Source organism: Engystomops pustulosus, chromosome 10 (assembly GCF_040894005.1).
Source record: "Engystomops pustulosus chromosome 10, aEngPut4.maternal, whole genome shotgun sequence".
NCBI classification, from domain to species: domain Eukaryota; kingdom Metazoa; phylum Chordata; class Amphibia; order Anura; family Leptodactylidae; genus Engystomops; species Engystomops pustulosus.
The window spans coordinates 90245569-90264324 of NC_092420.1; the positions used below are offsets into that span (position 1 = coordinate 90245569).

Sequence of the window (18756 nt, forward strand, 5' to 3'; positions counted from 1 at the left end):
GCCGAAGGGGGGGGGGTACTGTCACGGGTGGTCCCGCGACCCACATCGCGGGTCGCGGGCTCACCCGTGCCGCCCTGCCCCCGCCAGCGCGCCGCCAGCGCAACTCACCCGTCCCGGCTCCTGGCTCGCTCCCCTCCGCTGTGCGCGCGCGTCCCCGACTGCTAGGGCGCGTGCGCGGCACCTTCTCCAAATTTAAAGGGCCAGCGCGCCATTAATTGGCGCTGGCCATATTGCCCAATTCTTCATAAGCCTGCCTCTTCCTGTTACCCTTGCCGGATCTTTGTGCCTCATAGCCTTAGAGAAAGCTTACAAGCGATTATTCCTGCGTTCCTGTGTATTCCTGCGTTCCTGTGTATTCCTGCGTTCCTGTGTATTCCTGTGTGTTCCCGCTCCTGAGTCCTGTGTTGCCGTGTTACCTGAGTTCCTCCGTGTTGCTGTGTTCCGTGTGCCTGTGTTCCCGTTCCCACCTGCCTGGACCTCCTGTTGCTGACCCCGGACTTGGACCTGACATTGCATCTCTGCCGCCTGCCCTGACCCTGTGCCTGGACCTGTCTACGAGATTGTCATCCGCTAAGGTACCTCGACCTCGGCTGCCACCGTGGGCTAGTCACACCTGGGAACAACCTAGTGGTATCCTGCCGCAGCAAGTCCAACCCGCTTTGCGGCGGGCTCTGGTGAATACCAGGTGCCGCTAGGCTCCGGTTCCGGGTGTTGGCTAGTTACATCTCCCGCGGTGGTCCAGAGGATCCACTGATCCTAACACATGTTATATGCCTCCAACACGGTGTACGTCTTCTGAGACATTGCACACAAAAAAAATAGAGAACTAGAAAAATTAGATAATGTGCACCAAACCACACGGATAAACCGTCTAGCAGGCACACAAAAAAAAAATATAATGCACACCAAACTACACGGACAAGCCGCATAGATGGCACACACAAAAAATAATGTGCACTAAACTACACGGACAAGCCGCACAGATAGCACACAAAAAAAAAGATAATGCACACCAAACCACACGGACCAGCCGCACAGATGGCACACACAAAAAGTAGCTACGTACGGGTACACCTACGGCGCTCTGGAAAAAAATATTACCAGGCACCGAAAAAAAACCTATGTGCACCGCGCAAAAAGGCGCTACAAATGCACCTAGCTAGCCCTAAGACAAACTAACTACCGCTAAGACTGCTAAAGATTCTGTGCAGTGCTATTCACACGGCGCACTGAAAAGTGCGTCCAGTGCAGAACAACGCTAACACAGCGCACTGAAAAGTGCGTTTGGGTTCAGAAGGGACAGACAGGGAGAAACGGAAGACACGTGGGATCACACAAGGTGATCACACAGGGAACACACAGGACACAGGAAAAAACAGATAGGGATAGGAATTTGTAGGGAACAATAGGGATCAGATAAGGATCAGAACACTATTTATAGTGTAAAAGTGTATTTTGGTGCACACAGTAACGCTCTCTCCTCTCTCCAGCGATACCAAACCAAAATGGTGCCGCTGGAGGAAGAGGAAGGAGCTAAAACCACGTTTTTTAGCCCAAAATCGCTGTAATTGGCCAGTCAGGTTTGACTGGCCAATCACGGCGATCGGCGGGCGGGACCGATTTGATTGGTCGGGTGACGGAGACAGGAACTCCTCCTGCCTCTGTCACCCAAATCTCGTCCCGATGTCACCACGTCGCGAGACGTGGTGACAATTCTAAAATCCTATGCGCTCGTGCCGTAGCTGTACTGCGCTGAGCACTAATCGTCGGAAGCTGCGCAGTACGGCGCGGAGCGCTAAGGGGTTAAGGTATGTTTGCTTCATAATGCATCAAATCACATGGTAGGTTTCCTTTAACCCCTTAATGATACAGCCAGAAAGCTCTAATGACCGGGCATTTTTAGCTAATTTTCGCATGTGCTGGTTTGAGAGCCATAATTTTTTTTTTTTTGCATGCTACCTTAATTTTTGCAGCGTTTTTTTTTCTTTTTTTCACAGAGTTAGTTAAAAAGGTAATAAGTTTAAACTTTTTTTTTTTTTAATTTGGGGTTAAAAGTAGAGTAGAGGCACTTTGTAATTTTATAGAACTTTTTTTTTTCAAATTAACTAAAAAATAAACATGAATGAATTGCCTATTGTTTCTGTCATTTTGGGCGTCTATGGGAATGCTTTTTGTAGTGTAGTGGGGGATTTCTTTTTATTATATGGGTAAATGTTATTGTATTTTATAAATATTTGTGTGCTTTTTACTTTATATGTCCCCCATGAGGTCATAATATGCCCTAAGACAGTGATGGTGAACCTTTTGGAGATATAGTGCCCAAGCTACAACCAAAACCAAAGTATATGACGCCAAGCGCCAACATGACAATTTAAGCAGTAACTTATTGCTTCTTGCTGTAGCACAGGTTTTAATCGTATTGGTCTCCTGAATTCACCAATACAATAGAAAGATGATGGAGAAATTTGGATTGTAGCATGGCACTTTCTAGAGAAAGCCTAGATGGCAAACTCTGTTGGGGTGAAGGCCTGGGTGCCCACAGAAATTGCTCTGAGTGCCACATCTGGCACCCGTGCCATAGGTTAGCCACCACTTCCCTAAGACATCAGCAGGGGTTGCTGACTGGTTGCCATGAGCTGGGAGGCTGAAGGCAAGCTGTAATAAGAGCTGTATATTCACATTATACTACCTAGAATTGAAAAAATCAAAACATGTCAGGTTTTGCTGCATCCCAAAAGTGCCGATCTATCAAAATATAATAATGGTTATGGCAGTGAACCAAGCTATGGAAAATACTGCCCAATTGTCTACGTTTTTGCCATTTTACAAACATATAATTTTTTTTTATTCCACTGTTTTATCCCAAAAATTTTAAATGCAGAAACTGATACAGTACAAAACTCCGCATCAGCAGAACATCATAAGGAAGGAAAAAAGTAACAGTTGTCACATGTCCTGAGTACTCTCATCACTGTAGCATAAGTATGATAACACCCAAAGTAGCCTAACCATGGAATAACATTTCAGGAAATCAATCTAGCGTTATATGCATCCCATTGAGTCCAGGTCCAACACTTATAATTTTAAATAAGGCAAAATGAAGATTGGTTTGTACAAAAGGATAATTATTACAAAACATAAAATCTACATCAATCTTTTCCTATAAATCACAGACTCAAAGAAAACATGATGTGTGTCCAATGTGCAGTGTGTACAGTGTAAACACCGTGTAAGTCGAGCTTTTGCATCCTTGTGAAACGTATTGGGGCACATTTACTTACCCGGCCCATTCGCGATCCAGCGGCGCGTTCTCTGCACAGGATTCGGGTCCGGCTGGGATTTAAGATGGTAGTTCCTCCGCCATCCACCAGGTGGCGCTGCAGCGCCGAAAATAATCTTAACGCCCCGGAATGCACCATCCCATAGAAGGTGAAGGTGAGCGCTCCCCAAGCGACACATTTTCGGTTTTTAAATGCGGCGTTTTTTCCGAATACGTCGGGTTTTCGTTCGGCCACGCCCCCCCGATTTCTGTCGCGCGCATGCCGGCCCCGATGCGCCACAATCCGATCGCGTGCGCCAAAAACCCGGGGCAATTCATGTACAAGCGGCGCAAATCGGAAATATTCGGGTAACACGTCGGGAAAACGCGAATCGGGCCCTTAGTAAATGACCCCCATTGTGTTGCCCTTTTCAATGGGTTTTTGGTTAAAGTGTTTTTACTTGGTGTTTTTTTTTTTTTTTTAATTAAATGTTCACAGTAAATCAGATGATAAAGTATCAAGTTTCATACATTTGTCACAAATGAGCAGTGATAAAGGAAGGGTTTGTCGAGGTGCGTTTTTCAAAGAGGTTGCGTTTGTGATCTGTTTTGAAACACATGTGATTACATGAACAGCCGGGAGAAGAGACACCGCTGCATGCAATTAACACACATCAAGCATTGTGTTTTTTTAAATCGCGTGCATTTTCAATGCATTTGAAATTGCAGCAGAAACGCGATAAACGCCACATGTGTCCACGGCCTAACTGTGAACACAGTGAAAAATAGTTATGGATTTAAAAATGGAAATCCAATAAAAGAAAATGGCCTGGTCCTTAAAGGGGTATTCCCACAAAGACAAGTTTCTTAAATATATTCAGGATAACAAAATAACACATTCTCTAATTCACTTTTATTAACCAAAATACAGCATTTCCCAGATATAATTCCATCCTGTCTCTATCCTGCTGTACACGATTTCAGTTGCCCCTGGTTTCCAACCCTGTATTGTCTGACTTTAGGGTCAGCAGACGTCTTGCCTGAGGCTGTGGGGCTGAGCTGTTCTCTGCTCCCTGCAGCAGGCCCTGCCCCTGCGTTTGAGGACAAGCTCACACTGACTTCCTGCCGACAAACATCAGCAGCACCGAGAGGCGAGCTACAAGCTACAGGCAGATAAGTTCTTTATCTGTTGATCTGATGATAGAGCGGAGATGAAGCAGAGCTGTGTGTTTGTCTGTAATATGCATCTTATGGATCTCATCATCTCTGATCTGTCTTATGTCTCTTTCTATGTGTCAGATACTAGTACTTTGTTCAAAAGGTAAATGAATGTATATAACCCTCGTACCCTGATAATCTAAGTACATTGTCAGCACACTGTATCTTGCAGCACTACAAGGATCATGTGTCTGCTTTGAGAGTCCCCTCCCAAATTCTGGAATTTTGCATTGATTATCACTGATTCATAGGAGCTACAACAGCAATAAAACTGAGTACAATTGTAAATTAAAGTGTTAAAAATTATCTTTATTGTGTAAACATCACTAGGAGATTGAAAGTTGAGAATTTTCTGTTGTGGACTAACCCCTTTGAGATACAACCATCTCCATGAGGCCTAAAAAGGTAATTTCTTCCTCCTGTCTAATGGGCAGCTATGGGCCCCTTGTAACATTACAAATTATTATATACCCCCTTCTATCATTAATAGGAGCAGTGATGTCTTATCCATCAGACCCGTACATGTGATTTCTGCAGTACCAAGCACAGCCACTATACAAAGTTCTTATTCTTATTACGATGTGAGGAGACAGCGACAACCAACGACGATGGGTGTCACAGGGTCAGCTGCATTACGTTGCATAGCGCTAGAATATGTTTTTTTTTATCATTCTACATTATGACCTTCTGCTGTTCAGGAAGAACGGGATTTTTATTTAGTCCCTCTCCGACCACCGTCTTCTTAGCTGCGGCGTCTCTGTTGATATGTGTGACGTCATCCATCACAGGTCTCGCGAGATTTCGCCGCTAACAAACTTACCCGAGATCCTTTGCGTTTCCTCTTTCCTGCCAGCGCCTGAGAATGGGTATGTCATGGCCGCTCTGCACTGTGTGCGGGATTCCGTCGCAATCCCCCTCCATCTGCCCGCTGCCGCTCCCCTGACACCCGCTTATCCCTCGCGGGGCGCGGGTAGTGGCTGATGCCGCTCCTCCAACCTGTATCGCTTGGTTATTAGGTGGCTGAATGCGGGAGCCGGTGGCTGATGGAGTCCGGAGCTGCAGGCCGTACATAGAGGCCGCCATACTGCCGTGCCGAGGCGCCCGTGATGGGCTTTCTGTGGTTCTGCACCCCCGGGCGCCCTGTGACCGCCTGTGAGGTGGTGCGCTCCTGTCTGAGCTGTGTATCATACACCCCTCCGCCGTGCTGATGGTACAGTCCATGTGAACTATAACGCATAGCCCAGGACATTCCAGTGTCCCTACTGTAGGGGTGTTCTGTTATTCCTGTTTCCAGGTTGTATATTGGAACCCTTATTCCTGTGCTAGGGCTGCAGATTTGGTGCCATGTTTTGTGGGTATCCTGTCCCTCTTCTTGCAATGGCTCCTGCCCTTGTGCCTGGTTGTAACAGTATATCCCTGGAGCAGTGACTTGGGATTATTCTCCAATGCCCTGTGTCCCAATAGCTTGTATTGTACCAATGTCGCCCATCCCCCCTTCTTACCCTGACCTGGACATGGTCTGTGGGCAGAGTGCACATGATGACTCTTTACATGCTGCAAATTACTGAAATTGCAATGTGGAAAATCCCTTGGAGAGCTGAGCACTCTGCCTACCTGGACTGCTGGGTGCTGGGGGTCACTTACTTTTGTCCATGTTATAACACCTGCCCTGTCACCCTGCAGGTATCTCAAAGGACAGCTGGCACAAGCGCCGCAAGACTGGAGGCAAAAGGAAACCCCACCACAAGAAAAGGAAGTATGAGCTGGGACGCCCTGCTGCCAACACAAAGGTGCGAGAGCTAAGTTCAGTGTGGAGGGTCTGGGCTATTTATGGTCCTGCCCCTGGTGTTACACTGTTGGGTCTTTGGAGGTTGTGTGGTGACGTGGGTGATGAAGTGTTGTCCTTAGGGCGCTGCTGGTGGCTGTCTTGGCCTCCATTGTTGCTTCTGCCCGATGATAGGCTCGTCATAGTTACACTGACACGTTGCATGGGTTATGACATCCCGAAGTTGTGGTTTTTTTTTTTTTTGTATTTTATTTTTTGTTTTGGAGTCTAAAAGTTGCTGTTGTTACAGATCGGTCCTCGCCGTATCCACACTGTGAGAGTCCGCGGTGGAAACAAGAAATACCGTGCTCTGAGGTTGGACGCTGGAAACTACGCCTGGGGCTCTGAGTGTAAGTGACGCCATACGCCATGATTTCAGGGGGGATGTCAGAAGAAGCCTGAGCCGCGGGTCCACGTACTGATTGGGCTTATTTAAGAACAGTCATTGTGGTCACCGGCTGGGGGATATATCCCAGAATGTGAGCAATAACAATGTTCTTCACTGTTGGTGCGGCTCCCAATGAGTCGGTGGTGGAGCACAGTGCAAGAAAATACACTCTGACTACAATGTTAACGCACCTTAAGGTTGTGGATTTATTTTTGGTGATTCCATGATGGAACCTGTGGCAGTAAATCTCGTCACAGGTTCTGTCATGTAGTTGAAGATTTTTTAATTTAGTTGAGGATCTCCTCCCTTTCACTGTCCAGTCTACTCTCATTGTTGCTGTGTTTAGATGTGTGGGCAGAATGCAGAACCTCTTGCGTTCTCTCATTGACCCGCAGTGCGTATGATGATAGCTCTGACCTTATGTGATGGTCGTACAGTCATTCTGACATGTGGACCTCGCTGTGATAGGATCAGTCATAGTTACACTGACGCGCCACCATATTTCCTCTGACTTCAGCTTGTGGTCTGTGCTTTTCTGGTAACTTGACCATTTCTTTCTCCAATAGGTATCACCCGGAAGACCAGGATCATTGATGTTGTCTACAATGCTTCCAACAACGAGCTGGTGAGAACCAAGACCCTGGTGAAGAACTGCATTGTCCTGATTGACAGCACCCCCTTCAGACAGTGGTATGAAGCGCACTACGCCACACCACTCGGACGCAAGAAGGGAGCCAAGCTGGTAAGTCATGTGACCCACCGCCATGTGCTCCATAGTGCCCCACCACGTCTTCCAGTGATGATAACATTGTCCAGTTCTGCTACTGAATGGAAAGCGATGACCACGGATTATCTGAGGAAGACACCACCACCCCAACCCCCTCCTACCAAAGTGTGAGACTCTTCCAGGTGGATCAGAGCTTCTTAGTTGAGCCTTATTCAGAACCTGCTGCCTGTTTTGGACATGGTGTTTAGCATGCTGTATACCAGTACTGGATCGCTCGCTGGGGTTCATGCTGCTTGTCCAGTCTATGGGGGAGGTTGATTTCTGTGAAATCCTTATGAGGGACTGCTTAGTAGAGACAAAGGGCTCTGTCACCAGTAGTGACCTCACATGCAGATCACAACCTGATAACTCGGGATCTGTTTTGTTGTTATACTCCTTTTTGCTGCAACTCTTAACTTTGTGGTGAGTAATTTATTGTAGTTTTTTGGTGATTAGATCTCAAATTCTGAACTCCTAATTTGTAATTTATTAAGATTGTATCTAAGCCACTGACAAACATCTCCCAAAACCAGTAAACCCCCACCCCTTCCTTGACTTTTAGATTTTATCTATTGGATCTGGCATGGGCCCCATACAGGTTATGGGTCTGAAATGGAGGGGTCCTTCTGAGTTTGTGTACAGATTGTGATCCTTCTGTGGCTGAAGTCGCTTCAGGTCCGTCTTGGTCTTTTTATCCACCAGCTTGGGACCACCAGTAATGGTCAGTGGGTGATGGCTGCAGCTCAGGTTAAAAATAGGTGCTGTTCCTGGACCTATTGTGGGGTCCTGTTGCATTACTCTTGATGTCTTTCTAGAAAGGACCTTTCATTTGTGAATGTGGCCCCATAGGCTGATACCAGAGATGTACTGTGACTTTGCACTTTACATTGATTATTAAATGAATTGTCACTGACGCTGATGCTTTCCTGTTAAATGCTCCTCCTCCCCCATAAAAAATTCTGACAAGTATTTGGCAGAGGTTTAACCAATTTCTGTGGTCAGATGTGTCTCCTGGGCTCTTATGTAAGATCTGTTCCTGGCTTAACACCTTAAAAACTGCAGCCAGTGACAAATTAAGTGTAACACTGCAGTGAATGGTCTCTGAACAACGTCCACACTCTGGTCCAAACCTACTTGATCGACCAGTCTTCATCTCCAATCCTTAGACAAGTGCATGATGCTATCTGGTCAGTTCCCTTATGTAGACCATGTCCTGCACTGGACAATTATTATTAGGATTGATCTCGTCCAGGATAGCTGCATGGAATCCCAGGAATTAGTAGAAGGGGATTTATCCTCTGTAACATGTTTTAAATGAAAAACAAATATTCTGTAAATCTATAATCTGGTTTTATGGGATTTAAATTCTCACTTTCAGACCCCAGAAGAAGAGGAAATTCTCAACAAGAAAAGGCGCAAGAAGATCCAGAAGAAATATGATGAGCGCAAGAAACTGGCAAAGATCAGTCCTCTGCTGGAGGAGCAGTTCCTACAGGGAAAACTTCTTGGTGAGCGGTCCACATGTTCTCCCCAGACCTGTGCAATTGGGGCTCCAACAGCCCCTTGGCTTCACTCTGCTATAGGAATTTAATAGAATTTGGGGGCGAGGCTTGAGCTATTTCTGGAGCAGCCCCTTTTGTGGTGCCAGTTACAGCAGGTATCTGTGGCAGTGTATACTGTAAGACAGCAGTGATATGTATTACTGCGTTCCTGTATTGCTGCGATGTGTGAACACAACTGTTCAGTGTGATGAATGGTTTTTATGTTCTGGCTGCATGTATGTGTCACACGTCAGGTCTGTCTGGAAGGTTCGGTCAGTGTTGGTTCATATTCTCTTGGGTTACCATACTGGGAGTTGTAGTATGTTGTAACCTGTAACCTCCTTTCTCCACAGCCTGTATATGCTCCAGACCAGGGCAGTGCGGCAGAGCAGACGGATATGTCCTTGAAGGCAAGGAATTGGAGTTCTACCTGAGGAAGATCAAGGCCAAAAAAGGCAAATAAACTTGTCCCCCAACTGTTCGCTCCAAATAAACAATTTATTACACGTCTCGGCTCCCAGTGAATTATTTCCTGCGGCCTCTCTGAATGACCCTGGTTGTCTGATGGAAAGTTGTATTCTAATGTAATCCTCAATGTCAGGAGTGCAAGTACTCTAGGGAACACATCTTTGAGCATATTGCGGAGTGACTGTCCGGTTGGTTAGTGGTCATTGGCTATCTCTAGTCTGTGTAGATGGAGAGCCCCCCTACCACCACTGTCCTTTTGAATAGAACTGTATTAAAGGTGCTTTCTGTTATAATCTCCTCTCCATATAGGATCATCAGTATCAGATCCTCGGGGGGGGGGGGGGGTTCACAATTCTCCAATCTTGTAGTGCAGGAAAGATGGGGCTTGTCATACAATCATGTTCTGTGAACAGTCAGTTGCTGCAGTGACTTCAGGGTTTTTTTAACTCTACTCTTTCCAGCCATTTTTTTTTCCCTCCTTTCCAGTGGAGACACATCTAAGGGATTGTTTTCTTTGGGACAAATTGTGATTATCCCAACCTAATAAAAAAAAAAAACTACGAACATACTAGATTTATATGGGTTTGGACAGCAGTAACTCGTCATACTACAGTGCACAGAGCTGTTAATAAGTGTTCTTAACACTGTCAATTAAAACTTGAGGTTTAAAATGGCAACAAAATGGGCTTGAGGGGGGGGGTGGTGTTTCATTATGGGATTTACCACCAGGAGTAATTGGCTATATTTTCATTAGGATTTTTTGGTATCTCATTTTCGTGTGTTTCCTTTATCCACCACCTTTAATTCAGGCTTTCCTATGGGTGTCTGGTCAGTTATGGAAAATTCTCTTCTATATTGGTCTGCCTCTGGCAGGTTGTAATGCCGAATGACCACTGTGAGAGCCTTTGACAAACTTGCAGGTGTCATAGAAACTGATTTGCAACCTCTAAAGTTATGCTAAAGCAATGTCCAAGGGCACAATCTGTCAGAACTGATCATGCAGCTGCTGTGTATGAGGGTTCACACATAGGGGAGAGATATATCTTTAGCCTCATTGGGACAGTTCTGTGTCTGTTTTAGTAGATTAAAGTGGCTTTGGCACTTTACCTAATGTTCTTATACTCCATATGTCTCGGAGATTCTTTCTAGATGCAAAATGCTTCAAAAGTCAATGCACACAAGCCAGCAGGGATCTGGAGTGACTGACATTCTAGAACAGGGGTAGGGAACCTATGGCTCGGGAGCCAGATGTGCCTCTTTTGTTGGCTGCATCTGGCTCTCAGTCAGATCTTTAATAATGATGGCTGCTGTGTCTTGGACAGATCACTGGACATGGGCAGCGATGTTACCGCTACCTACATCCTTTGTACAAACCAGGTGCCATTGCCACCATTGTGTAAGCCTGGGTCAAAGAGAAGTGTGGGAGCGATGAGTGGCAAATTGTTATGTAGAAAACAAGCCCTTGTATAGCTCCTTACATGGAAAAATAAAGTTAGTTAAAGGTGCTCTCTGATAAAAGCAAGTTGGTCCTTGCCCACAGGATAGGGCTTAACCTGCTGATCAGTTTTTCTTGGTTATAGGCCCCCACAGTGCATGAGAACAGGGGTCTATGGGGGAAGGGCACATTAACACATTGCGTTTTGATACACAATCCAAGGGCTTCCCCCATGATTATATTTTGAAGTATCATTGCGTTTCAATCGGAAAACAACGTTACCTTGTCACGTGAACATGGGAAACCCCTTCGCTTGTATTTCAAAATGCCAGTAAAACGTGTGAAGGTGGCCTCAGGCTTTAGATAAGGTTCCTGTCTATTCATTGACCCGAACAGTGAGGGCTCTGGACTTGTGTATCCTAATGCTCGCCCTGAGCCATGTGCCTATGGACCGACCACTACCTCGTGAAGATGGGTCCCTACTGCAGCCGGGAATTGACGTTTGGTGTACAGTCATGGCCAAAAGTTTTGAGAATGATACAAATGTTAATTTTTAAAAATTCTACTGCATCAAGTTTTATAATGGCAATTTGCATATACTCTTATAAAGAGTGATCAGCTTAACAGCAATTAATTGCAAAGTCAATATTTGCCTAGAGAATGATCTTTTTTCCCCCCAAAACACATTTCAACTTCATTGCAGGCGCCTTAAAAGGAGCAGATAACATGGTGTCAGTGATTGCTCCAGTAACACAGGTGTGGGTGCTGATGAGGACAGGGCTGGAGATACATCACTGAAAACTTTACAAGGAGGCTGGTGCTTGGCATCATTGTTTCACTTGTTAACCATGGTTATCTCTAAAGATACACGTGCAGTCATCATTGCACAAAACTGGCCTAACAGGGAAGAGTATCGCAGCTAGAAAGATCGCACCTCAATCTATCGCATCATCAAGGAATTCAAGGAGGGGGGTTCCATTGTTGCCAAAAAGGCTCTAGGGCGCCCAAGAAGGACCAGCAAGCGCTAGGACTGTCTCTTAAGGCTGGTGCCACACGTAGCGCTTTGTCTGCGTTTGAAAACGCAGACAAAGCCACGCGGCCCGATCGCGTCGGCGTTTCTATGGAAACGCATGCGATCGGGAACAAGCCGCCGGTGTTTTGCGTTAATTTAATGCAAAACACCAACAGCTTCTCCCTGATCGCAAGCGTTTCCATAGAAACGTCGATGCAATCGGGCTGCGGCCTGCCCCGGTAGGCGTGGCTTTGTCTGCGTTTGCGTTTTCAAACGCAGACAAAGCGCTACGTGTGGCACCAGCCTAAGTGTTTCAGCTTGGGGATGGGGCTCCCAGCAGTGCAGAGCTTGCTCAGGAATGGCAGCAGGCAGGTGTGAGGCATCTGCACGCACTGTGACACTGCAGAGACTCTTGGAGCAAGGCCTGGTGTCCAGGAGGGCAGCACAGAAGCCACTTCTCTCCAGAAAAACATCAGGGACAGACTGATATTGTGCAAAAGGTCCAGGGAGTGGGCGGCTGAGGACTGGGGGAAAGTCATTGTCTCTGATGAATCCCCTTTCCGATTGTTTGGAACATCTGGAAAACAGCTTGTTCAGAGAAGACAATGTGAGCGATACTACCAGTCTTGTCTCATGTCACCTGTAAAGCATCCTGCAACCATTCATGTGTGGGGCGGCTTCTCAGCCAAGGGAATCGTCTCTCTCACAGCCTAAAAACACATCCATGGATAAAGAATGGGACCAGAATGTCCTTCAAGAGCAACTTCTCCCAACCCTCCAGGAGCAGTTTGGTGATGAACAATGCCTTTTCCAGCATGATGGAGCACCTTGCCATAAAGCAAAGGGGAGAACTAAATGGCTCAGGGAACAAAACATAGCGAGTTTGGGTCCATGGCCTGGAAACTCCCCAGATCTTAATCCCATTGAGAACTTGTGGTCAATCATCTAGAGACGGGTGGACAAACAAAAACCAACAAATTGTGACAGAATGCAAGCAGTGACTGTGCAGGAATGGACGGCTATCAGTCAGGATTTGGTACAGAAGAATTGCAGAGGTCCTGAAGAAGAAGGGACAACACTGCAGATACTGACCTGCTGCAGTAACTCATTCTAACTGTCAATAAAAGCTTTTGTTCCTCATAATATAATTGCACTTGTATTTCTATATGTGATAAAAAACATCTGACAAACACACATAAAACCCAGAGGGCAACAGATCATGTGAAAATATAATATTTGTGTCATTCTCAAAACTTTGACTGTAACCTCTGCCCCCATCACATGTCACTAGCGAGGTTCAGAAATCACCATGAATGTAGAACGGTTAGATGAAGCAGCAGATCAATGTCATCAAGATGGAGAACGTCTTGTAACCGTACAATATAGAAAAAGAGCCACGGTATCGTGGCGGAAAATGGGGACCGGGCTCCATGTATGACGCACAATCTATCCCTGAGCCACAAAACTCAGAGCAGGTCCTATTCCTGTTTGCCGCACATGGAATCTGTTCTACTATAATAGATGCGTGAGCGGTTCTTACACGCTGAGGACACACAGAGCCGTTGTTTGCGGTCCAAGAAATGAACGTGACGGTAAGGTAAGCCATACTGCACCGTGTAAAGACGCCTCCTCAGCGGTGCTTATAAGTTGCTGGCCTCGAAATTGGGGGAGGGCCAGCACCATTGCTGTCTGATAATAAAGGAAACTGCGGGTGTGAACTGAGCCTTACAACATGGCGTCTGATAACACCAAGCCATGATGTGATTTGTTGTGGTCTCCAGGATGATGGTGGCCACCATATCACTAAGGCCGCGGTCACACGATCCGCTAGGCGTCCGCATAACGTGACGCTAGCGCACAGGGGGCGGTCCTCGGCCCGACCGCACATGCGTTAACAGGGAAACGCATGCGATTGATAAGCCGATCGCATGCGTTTCTCTGGAAACGCATGTGCGTTCGGGCCGAGGACCTCCCCCTGTGCGCTAGCGTCGCGTTATGAACGGACGTCTAGCGGTACGTGTGACCGCGGCCTAGAGGCTGATGCCACACACAGACAAAGCATGTGTGGCACCAGCCTAAGGGCGCGTTCACACGTTCCGCTATCGACGCGTTCATAACGCAACGCTAGCGCACAGTGGGCGGGGCTCGGGCCAATCGCATATGCGTTTCCCGGGAAACGCATGCAATTAATAACCCGATCGCATGCGTTTCTCTGGAAACGCATATGCGATCGCCCCAAACTCCGCCCCCTGTGCGCTAGCGTCACGTTATGAACGCGCCCTAAGGATTATGGTTTCATCCTGGGGGGGGGGGGGGAGCAAGACTTATCCTTAGGGTGCCTTCGCACGTTGCAGTTAAAAACTGCATCACAATCAGCTTTGAGGTTGTTTTAGGTGCAGTTTTGTCAATTGAACAGGTGAAAGACATGAGCTGAACGAGTGAATTTGATTTTGAAGGGGAAACCTGCTCCACAAATGTCATTCACTCGTTCAGTTCATGTCTTTCACCTGTTTAATTGACAAAACTGCACCTAAAACCACCTCAAAGCTGATTGCGATGCGGTTTTAACTGCAACGTGTGAATGCACACTTATAGAGACTTTGCCAATTAAGGTGACTTGTAGCCTCGGACGCTCCGCTAGGGGAAAACGTATTTGCATGTAGAGCGTCCATGGCTATAAGTCTCCACACACCTGTAAGGCGGCCTCAAGTGGCAAAGTGTCCATTAGAAAATGCTATTGCCTTACAAGGTAGCTAAAAGGCACAGTTTTTCTGATCCCTTCCTGGAAAACTTATTTACTTGGGTTCATTCTAATAATTTAATAGATAAAATCCCAACATTGTATGAATAGAGACGTAAAAAGCTGCAGGGAGATGGTGAACATAGGAGAATATCCATTGTGTGTCGCTCAGCACTAGTGGAGGTCAGACTGTGTGATCCTCCACTATAATTCACCATCACAACTTCTATTACACACAGCAAGTAACCAACCAAACATGGCCGCCGTGTATGGGGAGAAGAAGGTCTCCGGAAAGATGGCGCGCTTTGCCGAGGGCGGGGTTAGAGCGCTCTCTCGCGTGAAGTAGGTGGGGCGTGGGACGTATATATATGACGCTGCTCCGCCTCTTGCTCGCTCTCTCTTCTCCGGCACATGTGAGGGAAAAGCGGCTGAGGACGGGTGAGTGCTGGGGATTGTAGAAGGGTCTGTTGTTAGTGGTTGAAGTATATGGGGTTCTGTAGTTGACTATTAAGAGGCGCCTTGATGTGGGGGGTTTGTTATGGAGCTCCTGCAGATTGTTAGTATATTCTTGAGGTGTCTGTAGGTTTGGGGGTCGCTGCTGTGCACCTCTCCTCCCTCCCTCCATGATGGGGCAGCTTATCCTCTGGGTGGTGTTTATAGGGGGCTGGTAGACTGCTCTCGTGTATATATTGGGAGCTGCTAGATTTGGTGTGGTGTAACTAGGAGAGGAAGGGCTCCATAGTAGACTTTTGATTTTGCCCCCCCCCCTCCCACTTAAAAATATACATATTACATTTCTATACCTAGAGTTCTTCACTTATACACACATATAGAGCATGTAAAAAGTGCCATATAGTCATAAAGTATATATAAACCATATATTATAAACACTTTGTACTGCATAATGTGTAGCACAGCGTGTCTGGTAGGAAGATGGGGCCCCTTAGCGCCTGCTAGTACTGTATTTAAGCCCATGGTTGCTGTTGATGGTGTGTAGTGTTTATAGGGGGCTGGTAATTTAGGGGAAGGGGGGGTAGATATTTCACTCTGCTAGACTCTCCCCTCCGTGTGTGTGTGTGTGTGTGTGTATATATATATAGTGGGCCAGTAGATGTGGTCTGGTGGGCCATGTTGCCGGTGATGCGGCCCCCCTGGATGTTGCAGCTCGTCCTGTGATGATCTTCTGTTCAGTTCTGCTTCTGATGATCAGTGATGACTCTGACTTCTGAGGATGCAGCACATCCTGGGGGAGTGTGGAGGTTTCTGATGTGTGAGGTAGGGATGGATCTGTGCTTGGATCTTGTTGTAATACACAATGGGGGCCCATGGTGTTCTGTCTGCTGGGAGTTGCAGTGACTATCTTGATGATGTGGTGGAATGACTCTTCTTCTCTTGCAGGGTTTGCCTCGGGACACCTCTGGTGGCAGAGCGCAGTATACGGTAAGTGGCCGCCTGTTCATGCAGATGATCCCTCACTTCCAGTGGTGTCTCCTGTTGATGAGATCTTTATCCAGTTCTGCTGCTGAGATCCAGTGTTGACTCCTTTACTCTGAAGCAGACCCCTGGGGTCTAGTGGGAGGGGCCTGTATCTACTTGCTTGATGTGGTGGAATGACTTCCCTTATTTTGCAGGATTTGCTGCTGGACCCCTCTGGATGATGGCGGCAGAGCGCAGTATATGGTAAGTGGCCGCCTGTTCATGCGGTTGATCCCTTGCTTCCAGTGGTGTCTCCTGGTGATGAGATCCTTTTCCAGTTCTGCTGCTGAAGTTCAGTGTTGATTCCTTTACTCTGAAGCAGATGCCCTGGACTGCCGGATCTAGTGGGAGGGGCATATATCTAGATCTCTGCTTGCTTTATGTGACAGGAGTGACTTTTCTGTCTCATCTTGCAGGATTTACCTCTGGATGATGGCGGCAGAGCACAATACATGGTAAGTGGCCACCTGTTCATGCAGATGATCCTTTACCTCCAGTGGTGTCTCCTGGTGATGAGATCCTTTTCCAGTTCTGCTGCTGAGGTCCAGCGATGACACCTTTACTCTGAAGTGGATACCCTGGAGGGGGGCTGCACCTTTAGTGCAGACCAGATATTTGGGCTTCGCCTTCCACCCTGGGCTGTGGGTTCTGGTCTTGTCTTGGGTTTCTCTTCTTACCCTGGTCTTCTTCTCTCTGCAGGTGATGGAGGAAGTAACGCTGTGAACACTGGGTAACTTGTATGCTTATTATGTTTAATAAAGTTTTGTTGTACCTGACTCAGTCTTGTTGTGAGGCTTTTCTTGAAACCTTTAGTCCATTGCTGTGACCTCCCATCCCTCTGGGTGGCGGCTGTAAGTGCCCAGCTGCTATGTGGATCACTTGGAGAACCTGTCACCAGGTTTTACCCAACTACACTACTTGCCCACCCGAGATGGGGGATGAAATGTCCTTATTGAATTTGCTTTATTCTTGCCCGTATCAGTAAAATAAAAAAATTTATCAAGTCACATAAATTTGAACCTTCTCACCTCGTACATTAGATGAATTGGGGGGGGGGGGGGACAAATTTGGAAGCCTTATCAATGGTTTTAATGTCATACACCCCCACTGATAATTTTAGAGCCCTGTTAACTATTGCAGCATCAAATTCTGCAGCGTTGTACAGGTCATGGAGGATGTTAGTGATAGAATGGTCAGATGAAACACAAGCTTGCAATCTGAGATACATGGTTGCCAATCACATACTGACTGCAATTGGCAGCTTTCTACTACAGCCGTGGGATGTATCATTTGTGAGACCCCTAAATCTTCCTGTTCAGAGGCTGTCAAGGGAAGCTCCATTGGCAATCCCAAACTTCTTCTGACAAAGATATTGGGGCCCCTAGGCCCATTGAAGGCTTTGGTACAGCATGGAGCAAGAAGATTGTAATAAGTTACTGCTTAAATTGCTGTGCTGGCACTTGGCAAAAAATGCAGGTTTTGGGTTGCAGTTTGGGCTCTATACCTTTAAAAGGTTCACAACCACTGCTTTGTCATTAGGCTTCCCGAAGGTCAAGAAAGCTGCCTTACAAGGAGCTAAAAGATGTGGGGGTTTTCCTTATCCTATCCTGGGAGAATTGTTTGCATTTTTCTCTAATACATTTAGAGGAAGTTCATAACAAAAAATACTTCAGTATTCACAAAATAAACGCTGGCACCTCAAGTGCAACTAATGGGATGGAAGTACAATAGTGAGTGCAACTCTTGAATCTAATGCAGAATGCAACTTGGGATAAGAAATGTCAGGTATACAGCAACTGTGCCACCACCAGAATAGTCAGTGCAGCTCTGGGGTATAATACAGGATGTAACTCAGGATCAGTACAGGATAAGTAATGTCATGTATGTACACAGTGACTGCACCAGCAGCAGAATAGTGAGTGCATCTTGAGCTAGTTCTGTGTGCTGCTCCAGGAAAGAACCACCTCCATCTGGGACCTCTACTCTCTCAGGGAGGCAGTGGGTTTCCAAGCATGAGCCAGAGCAGCCAGTCCCAGGCTCCTGTCTCCCAAACTAGGCCAGCAGGGAACGGGAGTAGCCACTTGTGCCAGCGTAGTGGAAAACTTGGGGGTGAGAAGATCCACTAGGAGCCGCAGCAATGCCACTCTAATTACCCCCTAGTTAGCAGAGGTTCAGATGACCCGCAAGACCTCTGAAAAGCTATGTACTTTGGGAAAGCTGAGTGCTTAAAGGTGAGGCTGGGGAATGCTGAGGACCTGAGTTTATTTCTTCCCCCCCCCCCCTTCTTCCTTCTGGCTTTAGCCACCTTTGAGTACAAAGAAGCCGGTGAGATGGCTGCGGAGGAGCTGAGGTTTGCCCATGCCAGGGCAAGCTCTGCCCAGAAAAAGCGTAATGAGCAAATAATTGCTGAGATTTCCAGGCTAAACGCTGACATCCAGGCCTTGCATTAGAGGAAAGCTCCTGAATGAGGGTCTGGGAGATGGATAAGGAAAAGCAGAGGTGGTGGTTCAACCTGAGAGCCAGACTGAGCAAAGCCCGGTACCGTACAGTGGGCCCCCTGCAGGACAAGGGGCCATGTCATCTAGCTGTGGTTCTGCTTGCCCAGGTGAGGACAGTGACAGCCACCAG

General features: G+C 46.9%; 1 protein-coding gene and 4 non-coding genes across 5 annotated transcripts; all 5 read left to right on the forward strand.

Annotated features, from left to right (window-relative positions):
* The first annotated feature begins 5202 nt into the window (after positions 1–5202).
* Positions 5203–9503, forward strand: RPS8 (ribosomal protein S8). The gene is made up of 6 exons (XM_072127570.1): positions 5203–5343; positions 6161–6267; positions 6553–6652; positions 7257–7432; positions 8835–8964; positions 9351–9503. The coding sequence occupies exons 1-6, from the start codon at positions 5340–5342 to the stop codon at positions 9458–9460; spliced, it is 627 nt and encodes a 208-aa protein (XP_071983671.1). The 5' UTR covers positions 5203–5339; the 3' UTR covers positions 9461–9503.
* Positions 6007–6085, forward strand: LOC140105296 (small nucleolar RNA SNORD55/SNORD39). Its single transcript, XR_011850535.1, has one exon. It is a non-coding gene; the product is annotated as a small nucleolar RNA SNORD55/SNORD39 (small nucleolar RNA).
* On the forward strand, positions 6358–6463 carry LOC140105301 (small nucleolar RNA SNORD46). The gene has a single exon (XR_011850539.1). It is a non-coding gene; the product is annotated as a small nucleolar RNA SNORD46 (small nucleolar RNA).
* Positions 7481–7552, forward strand: LOC140105299 (small nucleolar RNA SNORD38). Its single transcript, XR_011850537.1, has one exon. It is a non-coding gene; the product is annotated as a small nucleolar RNA SNORD38 (small nucleolar RNA).
* Positions 9504–16632: 7129 nt separating the features above from the next.
* On the forward strand, positions 16633–16702 carry LOC140105300 (small nucleolar RNA SNORD38). Its single transcript, XR_011850538.1, has one exon. It is a non-coding gene; the product is annotated as a small nucleolar RNA SNORD38 (small nucleolar RNA).
* The last annotated feature ends 2054 nt before the right edge of the window (positions 16703–18756 follow it).